Below are 18,999 nucleotides of genomic sequence, written 5' to 3' on the forward strand. Positions count from 1 at the left end.
AGTAAGTATTTTTCGATAATGTTAGAAGTGTATTATATCGAGAAGTAATGTGCTATGCTATTAAAAGCACAGTAACTTTTCCATCATCCTCATCCAAAAAAAGGGTACTTAAAACAAATTGAAAATCGACTGTCTTATTCACTTTAGGTTACTGACTTATCGTCATCATTATTTTGCTCACGAAATCAGGAAATTAAAATGAAAATCAAGCTCGTCAGTCATCTGCTTCAAAGAATGTGTGAATGGGATAAGATAATCGATATGGGAGTGTTTGCTGTCAATTCTAACAAGAGTTTCTTGTCTGATTGAATTTTCTGGTTGACACTTCACATCACAGCATGAAAATTGAAACAAATTAGTCCAAAACTTCCAAGTCATCAACTTGTCAGATGATGAATATTTAATTTTAAATCAAATTTAAAGTTTTTCATTAATCTTCACTTCCGTTCCGTCTGTTTTTTCTCGCATTTCCCTAGCGTTAGTCAAAGAATGGAAGAAAATTCATAAGGAACTGTGAAATAATGATGAAAAATTTGTGCATTGCACTGCAATAACAGTACACAACTTTTTCTTCACTTGTTCACAGTTAGTTGCTGAAAAAATTGCTCATGAAACGTGACAAATTTATGCAAGTTCACATTATTTCTCATTATGGTGCTACAAAATTGAGTTTTATTTTAGTTTTGGTATATAATTTTCGTCATTAAGTTTCATGCTCCATCTTGGAAACAGCAAGTGATTTTTAACTTTAGATACTTTTTTGCGCATTTTGTTATTAAAAAAGACGCAATATTAAGTTTAACACTGCAATTCGGAATAATGTTTCCACCCTGTTACTAAAATTGACAGCTTTTTGGAATTCCTTTGCCAACTTTTTATTGCCATAAACAACGAATACGAGCTTTTAGTTGACGCAAACTTAAAATTGTTCACATATTCATATTTGTTATGAAATTCAAAATAAATTTAAGGAAGTATAAAGTTGCTTCTTATGGTTGGAATATCTTGTAGTCGTATTCAACCCCGATGTTTCTTATTTTTTAATATTAATAAAATAAAATAATGCACAACAGGAATGAAAGATGGGAAGAAACAATTCTTCATGAGCAGAAAAACTAAATAAACATGCAGTAAGTATTCCATGTGTGCTGCATACAAGTGAGAAGGAAGAGAGATAAAAAATTTGCATTACATTCTGCTGCTGTTTTATATTTGAAGAATTTACAGCTTTTATTTTCATTTTAAATTCTTTTGTTTTTTCTGTTGCAGTAAACAAAAGCAGGAAAGCGGATATGCAAGCAACATGAGATACAATTGAGAGTTAGTTCTTTTTTATCTCTATAAATATTTTAAAACTGAATGTTCTCATGAATTTTTATTTTATTTTCTTTGTTGCACAATTTTAGCAAAACTGCAACTTTATTACGAGATGATGAGAACATTTTGAGCTTTACTTTTTTGTCGAGTGCATTCAAATCCCACAAATGAATACAAAATTTAAATGTATTTTGTGGTTTTGTATTTAATTTTAAATTTGTTATTCAATTCAGCTGCTTGCCAATGGCAATTCTAAGGTCACCAACTGTGGAAGTTTGGAAAGTGATGAGATTTTTCATGCAAATTTATTTAGCAAGTTTTTGGGGAGTTAAGCAAATGAGATTGAATAGATTATGTGCTTCAGTTGTTTGTGACAATTAAGGAGCTAGGATATTTGAAAACAAAACCTCAGAATTGCCATTATTCCTCTCAAATAGTTTCTAACTAAGCCCATTACTTGCAACAATGAAGATAACGACCTGTCAGAATCAGAATTTACTCTCATAATCCAACCCCAACATAACCAGTATGCATCTTAACTTCACAATAAATCAAGTTCAAGTTCAAACAAAAGCTTGAAAATGAAATGGAAAATCTTCTCGAAATTTATTTTTAAAACATCTGTATCCCATAAAGAATTCAAATCCATACATTATTCCTCCCCATTTTTGAAACAATTGAATTCTTTAGGAAATAAAACGTCGTAGAAAAAATTAAATTTATTTCCATTGGCAAACACCCCAACTCGATTATAATATTTCATTCATTATAATTGTTAAATTTGAGAGCGAGATGGAATAAAAAATCATAACTCATTTTGGCAAGTCTCATTTGATATGTGCAATGAGGAAAATGAAACGGTCCCGAGATGCATAAGGAGTTGTGTTCAACTGCGTAAACTGTTGTGATCTATTTGATCATAAAAATATGAAGCAGTATTCAATACTACACATTGACTGCAACTTCATTTTATGAATTTGATTCTCACATAAACATCAACAACTCTTATGCTTCTCGGTTCCAAAAATGAAAAAGTAAAATAAATTTGGGTTTTTTCCACAAAAACACAAACAATCCAATTAATAAATATATATGCATAAAATAAATATAGATAGAACATAAGAGAGTAACTGTTTATCTTTTTAAGGTTTTGATAATTCAAAATTTTTAAGTAAGAGAACGCACAATTCAATTTTTCGTCCAGGTTTCCACGAGATGTGATCGATAACGCTCTAATGAATTCTTCAAACTCTATTGAACCATCCTGTGTGCATGTGTGGTTTTTGTGTGTTATTTTTCATGTGTTTTGATGATTTATGGAATTATGGGCAGATTAAAAAAGAGAGGAAAAAGAGAAAATTTAAAATATTTTCATTGATTAAAAAAAGTTATTACATAATTTATTAATCTAAATTCTAAATTAGCTTCATTTAAATTAGAGGTTCTGAATTTTAATTGCTGAATAATTATTAATGCACAACAGCTGGGAACCTATAGTTTAAATGAGCAGCATTTAAAAATTCATTTATTCAAGTGCAATTTTATCTGAAATTTAATATGCTATTATGTAGGCTCAATATATCAATAATTTAAATATAATATATCAAAAATAATCAATAATTTTAATCTATATTATTCATTGCTATTCACTATATAACGTACAGTTAATAAAAGATTTTATGTTGCATGACAGAAGCAGTAATTTAATCAATTTACCATTTATGTTCCGATTTAATTAATGAACTTTAATTTTAGGATCAATTATATATGGAGTCTACATGCAGGACAGACCAAGGAACTGATGAACCTAATTCATCCTAATATATTCTAAAACCCAATTTACTTCCAAATTGAGCCTTGTGTCCACCGGGCTATAACATAAAGCAGTTGTCTAAGTTTCTAAATCTCTTAATTCTAATAAATCTGCTTCTTCTGTTTCTCATGTTGAAAAATTGATCATCCCACAGCTTCAGTTCCCTAGAGCTTTCATTTGAATAGCATTCTCAAAGATCCTTGAATAACAAAACTTTAATGGTCATTTAAAACTTTACCATTAGTCTTACACATCAAGAGTAAATTAAAGTAAATGAATAACCATTTCTCTTAACCCCTTAATGACTTTATGCATTAATCAACATAAGTTACGATACGAAGTTTCTCCAACTATGAAAATAGTAAACTGTGAAAAGTTACGGATGTTGAAGTTTCAAGAGTCGAGTTCGTTTGCCTGAGTCATCATTCATGTGGTATTTTCTCATATGCATATTTCATCAGAATTGTGGGAAAGAGGTTATTTTAAAATTTGAAGAAATTTCCCCAAAGGATCTTAAAATGCCTAAAATTTCTCATCAACACATCCAACTGCTACATAACCTTCATCTTTCCTATATGTGGTAAAAATTCTTTAAAAGCTGTCAATGCTTCTTCTTTTCTTGCCATTATTACTTCTATTGTCATACAACATCATGCTATGTTTACGTCTTATTACTTCCATAAAAGAGACTCATACAAACCCACACATAACATATGACATATGTCATGTGGAGATGAAAATAAGAAAACTTACATTGTTCTCGTCGAATACTCTAAACACTAATGATGCAAATTTACTGGGATCGCCTTGTGGAAAGAACTGTTTGTAGATTTTTATGAAGCCCTAAATGGAAACAAGAATACAAGAATGAAGAACATTTTTGTTAATTAAATATGATTATGCTGTTATGTAAATTCTGTGGTTTTGTTCCTTGATGCAAGTTCTTAAATTTTGGAATTCCAAAATTCTTCGTACACGTTTTTTTGGGGTAAAAAGTATATTCAACTTACTTGCTCCGTTAGAAGTCCGTTGGGACAATCTTTTAGGAATCCTTTATGCCATTGTCGTATTTCCTTCTCTGTGACTAGATTGTTGCCATTCACAAGGTGATGAAATGAAATGAAAAAAATAAAAGGAAGCAAATGTTATTCAAACTTTTTTCATACATAAATATTTTGCATGAAGGCATCCACACAATCACCTAATGAATAGATGTATGAATGAATAGACGAATTAGAGCTTTTGTCATAGCTTGCTATGTTGCTGTAGGATACCTTATTTCAATAAATATAGCCTTCAGTTCTACACCCATGTGAATCATCTTGGGACACATGAATGTACTGCTCTTCTTTTATCAATGACTTTTGTGAATGACAGGACGAAATAAGATTTTTCAAAGCTTTTATTTTTGTCTTGAAGATTGCTTTTAAAAATAGTCTGAAAACAATTTTTAGCAATGTCTTCTTTTTTATGACGTCAGTTCTGCATAAACGTGAATAAGCAGGTAAATTGGTTATCATGATGACAAGCCAATGTAAACGTTCAGCTGAATTTGTAGGATTCATGGCAAACAAATTGTGGTCAGGAACACAGCATTGAATTACCCTAACCTCAAAAATCATAAAATTTCACAGCTAAAGATTCTAAAGATGACTTTAACTAGGAGCCTTAGAATATACATACATCTATTAATAGAACCAAATCGGAGCAAATTTTTCATAACTCGGATCAAAAGTTGTCTTAATTCCACTTTATTGCCTCAATTTAAAATCAAGAAAATTACCAGAAATAATCCCCAATTCTATTCAATAAACGAGTATTCGTATTTAGCCAAACGCACATCATACAAAAGAACATGTAACAATGGCAATTTTCTAATACTCTAACCCAACACAATGAATCCCTTCTTCTTTTTTGTCCTCAATTCTGCTTATTTTTTTGTCAAATTCTGACATCTATACTCTAAAATATGTATACGAATTCACTAAACTCTGAAATCGGAACGAAATGATAAGTCGCAAAAGATATAAGAAATTGGGTATGAAAAAGGATAAACAGAGAAAAGAAATGTTTAACTTAAAAAGCACAATTGAGGACTACGATATAAAAGTAGGAATGGTAAACATGTAAAATATGAATGTAATTTATCACACATACTTCCGTTTCTAATATTTTTCTCGTCTGTCTTTTCCAGATTGAATAAAAAATAGTAAGAAAAAGTCCGTCTGAATATTGCACGCAATTTGAGCACAATCAACTTTTGTTGAATGCCATTTGGTCAATGTTGAATGAAATATTTGGGGAAGTACGGGTGTGCTCTCGTGTGATGGATTAAGAAAGAAATGAGAAGAAGTTTATCATGAAATCAACGTACAGCAACAACAAAAAGGAAGGAAAATTGGTTGGTTAAATCAGAAATTGGTCGTGACTAAAGCGCAAAATTGCTTGAAAATTTCATTTGAATGATGATTCGATCACAATTTCAGCTTATCGGAGACAGCATTGATATGATTCATAATGGTCACAAGGTCAATTCTTCGGTAAAATGGTCCATAAACTCAGAACAAATTGCAAAATTTCCATCATCGAATCATGCCTCTGCCCTACTAAAAAATGAATGAATCTGATTTTTTGATTATTGATGAATATTTTTGGCCACCAAGGAGAACGAGAAAGTGGAAGAAACTTTTCATTCACAGCAGTAATGGTAAAAAGGGATTTTTTTTTCTTGCTTTATTGGTCCATTCGTAATCTCTCATGCCTTCCTTCTTTTTATTCCAAATACGCTAGCAAGGAAAAAGTTTTGTCATTTATAAGAAAAGAGAGTGGAAAATTTTCATAAAATGCAAGACTTATGGGAAATGTATGGAAAGATTTCTTAAGATGATCATTAAGTGGGGACCGCACATACTGTATTGAGTGGATAAAAGAATTATTATGAAAATTACATCTATGAATATTGCCTTAATATCTATCTACTAGCCTTGTTACCATGAAGAGCTTATGTACATTTATATCGAATTTTTTCTAGTTCCTTTTCGGTTGAATAAGAAATTTTATTACTTTTTCCGATTTTCAGCACGTTTTTTTCTGCAAGTAAATGATGTTTGACAGTCATTCTTGGTAGGTCTAATGAAAGTTTGTCATGCAATGTCGTATTTTGGCTTACAGATTTTCATAGAAATTCTGCGATTTTCTTGCTTGAGGATTAATATGGTGATATATTCTGATTGTCCTCGTCTGATTACATGCTTTTTTTATGGATATTTATTACTTGCCTTAATAGATAATTAGGCAAATTATCAACAGAGTTCGTAAATTTCGAGCTAAATTTTCATTCCTAAATCTGACAAAAAGATGTGATTTGTGTCGGGTCTATAAAATTTTCTCAGAAAATGGCTGTAGGATATAGAATAATAAAGCGTGAGCTTAACAATCCATCAATATTTTATGAGTCTGCAAATTCTTGATTAAATATTAAAAACAGTTATAGATTGGATGCTCGATATTGACTTCCTTTTCTTCTTATTGTCAGTGAATTATCTCGTCTTATGGCGTCAAATCCTGATTGGAAGGATGATTTAAATTATACAACTTTGGCCATATTTTTAAGTCTTCTTCGAACTTAAAATTATTCTAATCAGCAAAATTCAAACAGAAGATCTTAATTTATCCATAATTACACCCTAAAAATTACAGACAAGACTTTTGCTTGTTGCCATTTGGTCAATACACTCAGAAAACCAAATGCTTCTAATTCTTGGGCAAACAATTCAAGAAAAATAATCAAATTAAAATTAAATTCCTTAGGGGACAAAAGAGACAAGAAGAAGACACAGAAGATCCATTTAATGTATTCAAAACACATCCTAATCTTCTTGTCAGTGAGACATCACTCAAAAAAATATTTTTCCATTCACAAAAGTCTCATTCTGCTCTCGTTTCCTCGTTTTCTTATTAAGGAATTTTCTCATGACAAACCAATTCGTGGAAGAAACCTTTTTCTAACCCTTTTTTTAGTATTCAAGGACATTTGCATGCCACATCAAGAAAATTTTGACTGAGTAAGGATATTTCATGGGAATAAAATTTCGATGAAGTTTGGGAATTGAGAGTTCTGACTGGATTTGAACGCATTTTACAGAAAATCTCATTTAAGGTATGAATAAGTAGAAAGACAAGCTCAGTTAATATAAGAATACCTGGATGAATGACATATTGACAATTACAAGCAAATTCCTTCATCGAAAATGGAATGTCTTATAAAGATGCTTAAAATTTAAATTAAAATTCAAGTCACAGAATGAGAAAAGGAAGAACAGCAGAAACATTTTTCCCATCCTAATTCGTGTGTTATAGAAATAAAAAGCTCAATATACATATCAATAATAGATGAGTTTAAGAATACTTACAATATGTGTCTGTCGTCAGCCTGTCGATTGTATCCTGCTTTAATTTAGAATTCTTTTTGCCCATGTTTGTTTTGTTTTGTGGATATCGTTTTGTCCTTACTGTTCTACTCCTTCTTTTATTATATTCTTTATTTGTTCCTAAACACGAACAACAAAAGTATTAAAATAGTTGAGATATTTTTCGTCCTTTTTATGATTATTATCTCTCTTCCTATGCTACTTTCACTCTAGTGTGTTATTTATACTATAAATTCAGTTATATGAACTGTCAAGAATGGATGTGGATCTATCTATAAGTTTCAGGCGTCGTGTCTAACTTGTTTTTCGTATTCATATATAATGTAACGTTCAATTGCTCATTTTTATCATTCAGAAAGTCTCGAACTTTTCAGCTCACAATCCTGACTAGCCCTTTTGCTTATTCCTCCTTTAGTATTTCATTATCATATTTTCCTCACATTTTATGATTCTTTTTATGCTCAATATTCTTTTTTGTTTGTTTGCAAAAAAAAAACTTTCGACTTGATATCGATGCCACAAAACCACAACTGGAGATAAATATCGAGCTTTTTTTATTGTGAATTCTTCGTTGTCAGCTTGTTATTTTTCTCTCGCTGAAAATTCAGTCATACACAAGTAAATTATTGAATGACTTTCTATTCGTTTTCCTTTTCACACTCGTTTATTGTTGGAGATCTCGTTTGATTCTCGAAAATATTGCGACTTTTGCTGTTTATTCTAATAGAAAAATTATTCTGAAAAGAGAAAAGAAAAACAGAAAAGAAAATGAAAAATTTGCGTATTTATCGAACCATATTCTAAGTTGAAAGTATGGAAATTGTTGGCAGTTGAGGCGCAGTTTTAGTTGAGACAAAATAAACATTTTTTGCTGGAGTCTTGCTGTTCTGCATCGCAGCACTAATGCTTTGCGATTAGTAAGTGATGATAGCAACTACAGGCTCCATTTAAGAGATGCAATGGATCAGAATTGATATAAACGACTTAATAATCCGGAGCTTAGAATGAAGGCTCCAGACCGTCACCAAGTCGTATTCAGTCTATGTAGCTGGCACCAGAACACAATGACGCTGTCCTCATTGGTGTCGTATTAAAGTCGTAAAGAATGTGACAATCTCGATTACTACTTGTGATAAAAAGACAAAAAGACCAGCCATGACACATGTATATGATCATCTAGTCCGATAACCACAAATATACCAATAATTCATACCAATTTAATCTAGCAAAAAGCTTTTTAAAGATCTGGTTTAAAATCCACCAGAAGTACTGCTCAAGAGGCAAGGCAAACATAAATTTTGCAAATAAATTGTGGAAATCACACTCAAGATTTTTGCAATATACATTTTTATTTCCATTTCTACAAGAGTATTAAAAAATCTCTGCTAAAAAGTTTTTATTCTGCTTTTGCTGTTATTTAACATTCTCCTTTAAATTTATTGCTTTTAAAAAATGGTCGGTACAGACCATATTACACAAATTTATTTCTAAACTTTTTTATATGCTATTCTTTTTTTATCCATTCATTCCGAGCTTCATTTTGAGTTGTTAGTTATGGTTTGTAAAATATTTCAAGTCATTTTTCACATGTAGTCACGAACAAATTTGCTGCTGTGAATGTTGAAAGTGCTGGAAATGATATTTTCTTACTCATTTAACGCTTTCATGATCTTTTTTGGTTGGATATCATGAAATTGTTTGAAAAAGTTGGAATTTTATAACTGAATGCTGCGAACTTTGTGCGACTAATTTTTCGGCCAATTTATCTTGAAATTGAGAAATTTTGTGACTTCCTGATAGTAAAATTTTTTACAGGCTATAACTCAAAAAGTTTTCGACATCCAATAAGAAAGTCTTGGTTTGGTTAGCAAATAAGTAATTTTATTGTAAATATTCAAGTCTGTAACTTCTACCTCCATAAAATCTATTTTACTTTTGAACGATAAAAGCTACAAAACTAACAAATTACTACATCTATAGTAGCAATAAAAAATGATCTCATTACACCTCCCAACCGCACATTTAGTAAATTTTCATATTCTCAGTTAGAAATTAAATTTTTTTGTTTAGAAATTTGCTGCCATATTTTATTTGTAAACATGACCCTTTCAAAACTTTCAACTAACTTTGTTTATATCCATCTCAATTTCATAATTGGAACATCAATGAATGGAGGAGATAAAAATAGGAATTTACGGAACTCAATTTGTAAATGTGATGATAGTATAAGAAGATAAAAAGGTCATTTTCAGGACAGAATGAAAAATTTCCTTGAGTAATAAAATAAAGTTTTGATGGATGAGATAAAATGGAAGTGATGTGTAATTTGATAATGAAAACTTGACGAGAAAGCGCAATTTTATTTGAATTATTGTTCATTTATGATGGGATATATTTTTAGAACAGTCTAAAAAGGTGCACATAATGGAGTTCTGAAGCGAGAGGCTACTGCTTGAAGCTTAACGTAGCGGAGAGGTATCCTCGGCATATAAACGCTACAGTTCAAGGATTGACAATCTAGAGCACATGGACATCAACTTTATGAGTTATTTTAAGTGCTTTTGAAGATTGATTGACTTGCAAATCAGTAAAATAAACAAAACTCCTTAAAAATTGTCAATTATCAAAACATAGCTAATTTGACATTCTGAATATGGAAATATTTTAAGCTTATTAAGTTCGAAATAAAGTGAACCCAAAACTTTTTATCTATAAAGCTTTTACAGCACCAATGTTTGAAGTACCGAAAACAAAACTTTTCACTTTTTACATCCGATAAAAAAAGATCCAAAAGAAGAAAAGTTGACAATAAAGGACTCCTATGCCTGTATAATTGATGTGCCAAAAAATTTATTTTATTGCTTTACTAATGGTGTTGAAAAAATAAATACAAGACACACAAAAAAAGCATCTTCTATTCATTCGCCCACGGACACAATTTCATTTTATTCTCTAAAAAATAAATACGATAAATTTTTTTACGATCTCTAATCTGATAAAAAAAGTTAGACGAAATTTTTATGCTCAGCAAAAATCGTAAAAAATTTTATCAATAAACTCACTTTTGTGCCGTTTATTGAATGCCTTCGAGAATCTATCTCACACACATACACACACATAAGAAATTATCTACCAGATTTTTCATTTTCCATTTGACATGTTGCTGGTCGCCATCGGAATTTTTCATTCTTATTGTGTGTTTTCCGAAGAAAAAAGAATTAAAGAATTTGATGGTAAAATGGATGGTTTGAAATTGGAGGAACTGAACAGAAAACGCATTTAATGATCATTTCTTCAACATACTTATGGTATGCTCATTGCGATGAGTAAACTAATTAGATACTAGACAGTACAGTTGCACAGCACACGAACATTCAACCCTAATAAACCTCTGATCTTTAATCTGTCCCTGGATACCAAACACCATTGCTTTTCCACTGTTTATTCCTTTTGTTCATAAATTTCTATTCATTATTGCCTATATAGCATTCCGACAATTTCACAACACCATCACAATCTCCTTTAAAGAATTTATGTGTGAAAAAATTCAATCAAACAGTATTAAATTCACTTCTCCATCGATTTCCCTCGATCACAGTATTATTGTATGTAATTCAACAATAGCAATCAAGTATCTTCTCCTTCTATACCCCCGAGCATCTTCGGAAAGCGTGCGTCACGTAGCTTATCAATTTCTTTTACTGCCACAATAATTTGTTAATGTTAATGCTTTTATCGAATATTTGCATGGCTAATGCAGGCAATTGTTTATTTTATTTTGGGTCTTATGCTTTTCCATACTTTTTTAAGACTTTCCAAAAGCAAAAAGAATTTTTAAATTTGGAATTTTAATGAGAAACGTGCGAGACGAGAAGCGAGAAAAGTCGATAAAGTTGACTGTATTTTTGGAGTCAAGTTTTTAATGAAAATTGAGACTCTGCCATAATTTTGACTGCTTGTCAACCTTACTAAATTAACCTTTGTCATACCAACTGTCAAAATCCACTTTTACTTATTAAAATTTCAAATGTTCCCAAATCTGCACAGTAAAACTCGAAAACTCCCAACTTCAAATTTCATTTCCGAAATATAAAAATTTTATTAATGTCGTATTTTATTTCCAATGAGTATTTTATGCTTCCATGAATTCACCAGAAATTATTGTTATTGATTTAATTTTCAATACTACAGCACAACAGCAAAAAATACAATTTATTTCCACAAATTGCTGAAGATACGTTTTCTGATCAAAGATAAATTGACGGAACAAGATGGATTTCAAGTTGCGGACGGTTTATAAATAAATAAGATAAGTAGAAGAAAATATTGACAAATTTATGATCTGAAATCAGAAAATTTACAAGATAGGAAATCTAATATTAGGAAGCGATGAAGAAATCGAAGTTTTGATCTATGTCGTAAGGAAATTTATTCTTTCTACTCAATGACTACTTAGTCTATTTATGAATTATGAATGTCATGGATATTTATAGCACTAGGGGGCGAACATTTCATTGATAAAAAGGAAGGGATCAAAAATTGTAAAGAAAATGTAGCTTAAGAGTTACAAACTTTTCATTTGATTGTGATGTCTAGGATACATTTGATTGTTCGCAAACTTTCAAAGGAAGAAGTAAAAGGTTGGAAAATTGAGATCATCATAATTCATGCAACATCACCCACATTCCAAAATAAAGCATAAATCACATGTCATACACAACATTTATTAAGCTACATATCACAAGCGTCATGTCGCACATCACTTATTATCCACAAAAAGTTTCATATTCTATTCCTTTTTATAATCCCTAGTCTTAAAATGTCAAAATGTTGAAACTCTTGTCAAATTTTCCAAAAACATTTCACCTTGAATATTGAATATTTTCCATTCTACAAATGCCTTGAGATTAAGATGATAACCTGCTTTCAAATTCACGAAAATTTACTTCTTTCAATTTTTTATTGACATAGGAAATACATTTGAAAATAATGATGTGAAGCGTTCGAACATTTTTCTTTTTGAGGATGTCATTAAAATTTCCCACTGTTCTTTGGAAATATGAAAATTTTCATGTTATTTATTCATGAGAGAACTTTTCAGGCATACCTTTACATGCCTGAGTATATTCTCATGTAAGACAGTGAAATTATGTTTCATAAGAATTGAAAAGTTTGTTGAAACTTTTTAACATTGAGGTCTAAATACATTGAATAACTTTCCTAATACACTAAATCATTCATATCCTCCCACCCTCTGTTACTGTTAACGTCAGTCAATAAGCACATCGCTTTCATTCAGAATTGATAAATTTTTATTTCACTTGCTTAAATTTTATCGATTTTTTTTTCATTCTTGAATGGCATGAAGGAAATTTACGCAATCATTTGTGTATAGATCCTCCCGTCTCATTCCAAATGTCTTTCTTCATTCCATGCATTAAGCAATTTCCATCATGCTATAACACGTTCATCATTTCGAATGCCTCAGGGCAAACACAGAGGAGTCAAAACATTATGGCTGTTTTTGTATGTATATGTTTGCATGAGTGAGATGAGCTGATGATGATAATGATGAAATGAGGAGGGTTGGTTGGTTGGTTGCTTGCTTTCAATGGTTGAATATTATTATTGTAGAATGTAACTCATTTTACGAAAAAAAAAATACACACACATCTTTCGGATGCCTATCTCCTCACACATGTCAGCTTTCGTTAGTGATATCACTTGAGTAATCATAACACAATAACATTTTTGTGTATATCTAAACATATGCATGTTAGGCATTTTTGATAAGTTCAATCAAGAAGTAAAATTTTCTTCGTTTTCGTCACATGTCTTGACTTTTTCCTCCACATTTTGGACATGTTGACTATACAAATTATATTTCCAGATTCCTTCATTGATTGGTTAGACAACAGAATCAGCTCTGTTTCATTCAAACTTTCAGTCAAGGTCTAACGAACAATTCTTCTACTTATTATTTTCATAGACTGTAGATGTGTAAGGAATAGAAACATTTTCAACAAATAATTCGATCATAACGTGTGAAGAAAAGCGAGAAGACATAACATGATAAATTTACCGAAAATGTAGAAAATTTCATGTATTCTCATAAGTGTTGGTGAGTACATGTTTCAGTATACGAATAAGAATAGGACGAGGAGAATCAGCACGATTGCACTGCGGGGAATTTTCACAGTACTTTATTTGAAGTCAGTGCTATAACTTTGGGCATTATCAAACTTTCTTGCATTTTCTAATCTAACCATAATTTCAACTCTGTGCTACCTTATTCATAAACTGTAAAGCATGTGGAAATCTTCTTTTCCACAAGATTCTCTGCATGCTTTCTGCTCACTTTCAGTGGCACCCCCGTTCTACACTTGCTTAGTTTGAAAATTAATTTTTATCTGTCTGCAAACTTAAGTATTTGAATGAATAAAGCTTTAAAGGTTACAACAACAAACAGCATCTTAAGGATAAAGACGAATAAAAGTGCTTAGACTTTCTGTTTATTGCATGCTTTTATCGGTCCTTGAGGTGAAATTATTATTTCAACAAATGTCGATGGATGCTTTGTAATTGGTATGAGGTGGTAAAAAATAGCAGTCATGAAGACGGCAAAGATGGCATTGATGATCATTATTATGATAAGCGTAGTATGGAAATTATTTGAGGAAAATGACGAAATTTCGAGAGAAAAAAAGTTCTGTTGATGAAGAAGAAGCCAGATGTCGATTATTTCTTTTAGGATGTTCTCTTGTTCTTAACTTGTTTGAATATTAAATGTAGATTAGATTGAGGGTCATACTGATTAACAATGGCAACAGATGATTACTTTAAGGAGCTTTAAAATGAAACAAAAAACAGAATACCATGTTTGTGTTCATTAAGACTTACTGTCTCCCCTAACACAAAAACCAAAGAGTCTTTTCTTGTTTTAACAAGATTCATTAAGTCATGTCCTCTTTCATAGTAGAACAACATCTCAGAAAACAAAATTATCATCGTTAGATCTGTATCTTTGTATATCCTTTATGGTGAACCAAACGTTAATTAACAATTCTATCTCTCTAATGAATTCTAATTAAATTTAATTTAATTTTGTATTTGTACAAACTCGAATAATTTTCATGTATATTTCTCGTGTTTGCAATGTGCTCACTTCCTCATCACGCACGTACCAACAATTTTCCATAAACACATAAAAAATAGAAGAAGTAGAATGTCATCACATAACTAGCATCATCATAATCATCATTATTGTTATTTTTGTCATAATAACTAAAAGAAGAACTTACATCAGCATCAGCAGACATAGCATGGGAATATTAAATGCAACATACACACAATGGAATTTATCATATGTTTATAGATATAAATTGTCGCCTTGTTATTCCTATTTTCACACTTTTCATTGGACAGAGGTTCAGGATTGACGGCAAAATCGAGATTTCATTGGACGCTTAGATATAATCGGTATATTAAATACATCATATTCCCTGAACGATATTGTATTCATAGAGGAACCTCTACTGTACTCCCGAATCAGTTATATAACCTTAAATGCTCACATTCAGCAAATAGTGACAGAAAGAAGCATAAAATCAAATAAGTGAGCAAACAAACATAAAATGAGCACAAGACAAATCATAAATTAAGGATGTTAAGGTCACCATGAGAGAAAATCTCATTAAATCCACAAACTTCATGTCACATTCCATCTCAGAACATCCCATAATCCACATAATTCATGCATAAAATACGAGAATGTTTAAAGCACACATGCCGCTATTTTTCATATTATTGCTATAGCATTAGATTATAATGATACAAATGTCTGCTTGCTTTGAAGTATGGTATGCTGTATAAAAATGTAGAAGAAGGATTATTGAAGGAATTTTATGGCCAATTTTTTTCCGCTGTCTACAGAAAAACTACATTTATTTTTCATCAAGGTAATATGCTACGTCTGCATTTGCATAATATTGAGAGACGAATGCCAAAAGATTTAAGTAAATAATCTTTTCGTTTTATATAATATATCACAAAAGAAATGGATTATGCTTGTCTACATGAGAGAACATAAGAGGTATATTTTTGATGGATTTGAGATGCTTAAGTATTCAAGAATGAAAGATTTCTTCACAATTTCTGAACATCAGCAATTTTTAGTCTAAATTATATTCTAGAATATCCAATCTAAATTTTTCTTACCCGAAAAAAGCTCTTTAAATCACTTTAACAAAGCAAGCTTTATGGACCGAATTAATATGAGCATCTTGAAGGCTGTGACGCTACTCAATATGCCCTCGTGCGGCAACAATGAACGTCAATAAAAGAAATTTGCTGTTTTTATATTCGACTCGTGCCTCATGCCATCCACATTGAGCTTATTTTTGCATATTCCACAGAAAAAAATTGTCTCATTTCCTATTTTTGTTCATATGTACTGCTCTTAAACTAGTTTTTCATCATATGAGATTTTTTCATGGCTGCTTTATATTATTTTATACAAAATGATGTTTCAGTTTGAAAGATGAACGGAAGGAGGGGAAAAGGGTGACAATAATATGAATGGAAGAAATCTAAAAGTCAAATAAAATAAATTAGCTTTTGTTACTGTAACACGAGCTGCGCGTGTGAATAACAGATTAAGGAAAAAAAAGTCTTAAAAACAGCACATGCAGGAAATTTTTTTACGAGAATTCTAATTTGTTCCTTAAATAGCGGTAATTCATAAAATTGCTGATAAAAGCATTAAATAATGAGTCTAGCAAGTTGGAAGGTAACAAGAGTTTTAAGGGATTGAATGCGTCTTTCCTCAATGTCGAGAAATGATTCCATTCGAGTCGAGTCAAGCCGATTTGATAAAGGTCACTAAAAATATGGAATAATTCCATTCAGAACTCGTTACTACAAATGCATGTAACCTTTACACACTTGTACTTTATTTTACGTTCATCCGTCTTTGGATGTCTTCTACCTTCTCTGAATATTTTTATCCTCCCTTTAGGCACCCAAATTTGTGTATCTTAAAAATTTCATTTTCACACATTTTAGCATTCCTGGGAAATGGAATCTCAGAAGATTAAAGTCCAACATATGATGAAAAATATGCATGTAAGAAGAAGTAGATAAATTTCTGTCCTTCCTTCTTTTCTCTTCTTCTCCATCTCTCGGGAGCACAGAGACACATGATTTATTGAGAAGATTTTTAAGCTTTTTTCTCTGTGTCCCAAAAAAAGCTTCTCACGCACATACACACATGCTTGATTTGAACGTTAAATCCTTTTACGATGATAAATTACAAGGTTAAAGTTTTCTTGGATATACTTTACATTGTAGGATATTTCTTTTTTAAGAAGTGAGTTAAATGGAATAAAAAGTAATAAAAGTCTTGCTTGATTTATCATTTGGAATATTTGTAATTGATGTCAGGTACGTATGTACTGATCATTTCATGTAGGAGTTATGGAGCATGAATTATTGTCAAAAATGGTCCGTTTACTTCTAATTCTATAAAATATCTTTGACAAATTTTGAGTTAAATTGAAAAACTTTCTCCTTTAAAACAATCTTACATCATCTATTTCCATTGATGCTAACATAAAGCATTTAATAAAGTTTGCAACACTGACTTTATAAATAGCATGAAAAGAACGGAAAAAGGATAAGCTTGTTCTTATCAAATTATAGTCTTTTTATTCCTATTCAGTACGAGATGTAAAAGAAAAGGAAGTTTTTTATCCGATCTCTGAAAGCTGAACGTCGTGATGATAACGAGCAATGGATTAGTATGAGTTTATCTCTCTCACTCGCAGATAAAAGAATTCGTTTCTGTTGCTCAATGTTCATTTTGAATAGCGAAAAGAAGGATTCTTGAATTAAAGTGGATACGAATTCGCAGAAGTGGATGAAAGAAGGAAGCAGAAATGCTTTCAAAGATGATTAATGTGAATAAAATGAGAGCGCATTTTTGGGATATGAAAAAACTATTCAGTTTTGCTTCATGAACATCCAGATGTTGAAAACAATAATCCATAACATTTAAATTCCTATTCAGCAACACTAACAATTGCATCTATAGAACCAGTCAAGAACAATGGCAGACAAACCATTTTAGTACTATAAAGCATCACTTTAAAGTTTCAATTTACATTCGAAATGAGTTGAGAAACAAACAGATACAGGAAGAATGGCAACAGTCGTTACTAAAGCCCTTTTTTATCTTCCTGTTTATTTAGCATTCTCAATAAAATTTCAATATTAGCAAACTTTAAAATAGGATTAAGGAAGACATAAAACTTTCCTTTTGTGCCATTTCAACTTTGCTCAACAAATTTTTCCTAAGAGAAGCATATAAAAAACTTTTTAAACACGTTTCAACTTCTTATGAGTGGAATTAGTAAAGGAAAATTTTGGAGACATCACACATATGAGTATCAGATATGTTTTAATCTTCATCTTGCTTCCTTGTTATTCTATTCTTTTCTCGGAAGATGAGTTTATAAATAAAGCACTCAAATTTCGGCAGAATATCTAACAAAATCCCAAATAAACAATAACCCTCATATCTTTTCATGATACAATACCTAAAATAAATCAACATAAATGTCTGTATAATTTTTATTCTTAAGAATTCAGTTCAAATAGATTATTGGGTCTATATTGTTGGTTTTTAATATTTTTCATCACGCAAGATGTTCCTTGTCAAGCAATAGCTGTTGATTGACTAGTAATTGAGGATATTTCTCATCCATAGGCATCCACAGAGCGTTCAGTATTGTAATCGATAGGCTTTTGATCTATAAGCCAATTTAATGCACAAAAATAAGGAAGTTCTTTCAATCCTCACATTCAATAAGTCATAAAATTAATTTAAATGAAGCTAGAGATTGCTATACCTATAAATAAATTCACATCCTTAACTTCCTTTCTTCAAATCCTCATTTTCCTTCCATTTGAGTTGAAATTTTAAGAAACTTTTTCATTTCAAATAAATAAATCAATTCAATATTATTAAGACTCTCATCCTTTTATGGGAAAATGAGAGTTGACACAAAAGAAGGAAAAGTAATAAAAAGGATCAAATTTTGACTTTTTCTTTTTTTTCTTTTCATGCGAAAAAAGTCTTTTTTGAAATGAAATGGAAAAATGTTTTTCCATCTCTTATTGCCTTTGTTTTTATTTTATTTAATGAATTTTAAGAGTTTTTTTTATTTCTTCAAGAAGTTTTTCTTTTGCGCTGCTTGTGTATAAAGCGGAAGTTGATTTTAAAAATGATGTTGAATAAGAGCTTCTATTGTTTGTTCAGAATGGATTTTTGACATTATCTTAACTGAATGTTGGATTTTCTTTGTTTTGAACAAATTTCATGAAAGGACTCTTAAATTTAATTAAAAATTTTAATGACGCAATCAATTATTTTGGTCCAAG

General features: G+C 30.8%; 1 protein-coding gene across 1 annotated transcript in view; it reads right to left on the reverse strand.

The window, feature by feature from the left end:
- LOC139087719 (frequenin-2) overlaps positions 1 to 18,999 on the reverse strand; it is a 61,141-nt gene that overhangs the window by 15,844 nt on the left and 26,298 nt on the right. The window contains exons 2-5 of the mRNA XM_070636615.1: positions 7,543 to 8,297; positions 4,141 to 4,214; positions 3,884 to 3,973; positions 2,503 to 2,581 (exon numbers count right to left, since the gene is read on the reverse strand). Coding sequence (XP_070492716.1) covers positions 2,503 to 2,581; positions 3,884 to 3,973; positions 4,141 to 4,214; positions 7,543 to 7,606 — 307 coding nt within the window. The 5' untranslated portion in view covers positions 7,607 to 8,297. The remainder of the gene's footprint in view (positions 1 to 2,502; positions 2,582 to 3,883; positions 3,974 to 4,140; positions 4,215 to 7,542; positions 8,298 to 18,999) is intronic.

Source organism: Chironomus tepperi, unplaced genomic scaffold, assembly GCF_022539635.2.
Source record: "Chironomus tepperi strain 1889 unplaced genomic scaffold, CSIRO-AGI_Ctep_v1 contig_137, whole genome shotgun sequence".
NCBI lineage: Eukaryota > Metazoa > Arthropoda > Insecta > Diptera > Chironomidae > Chironomus > Chironomus tepperi.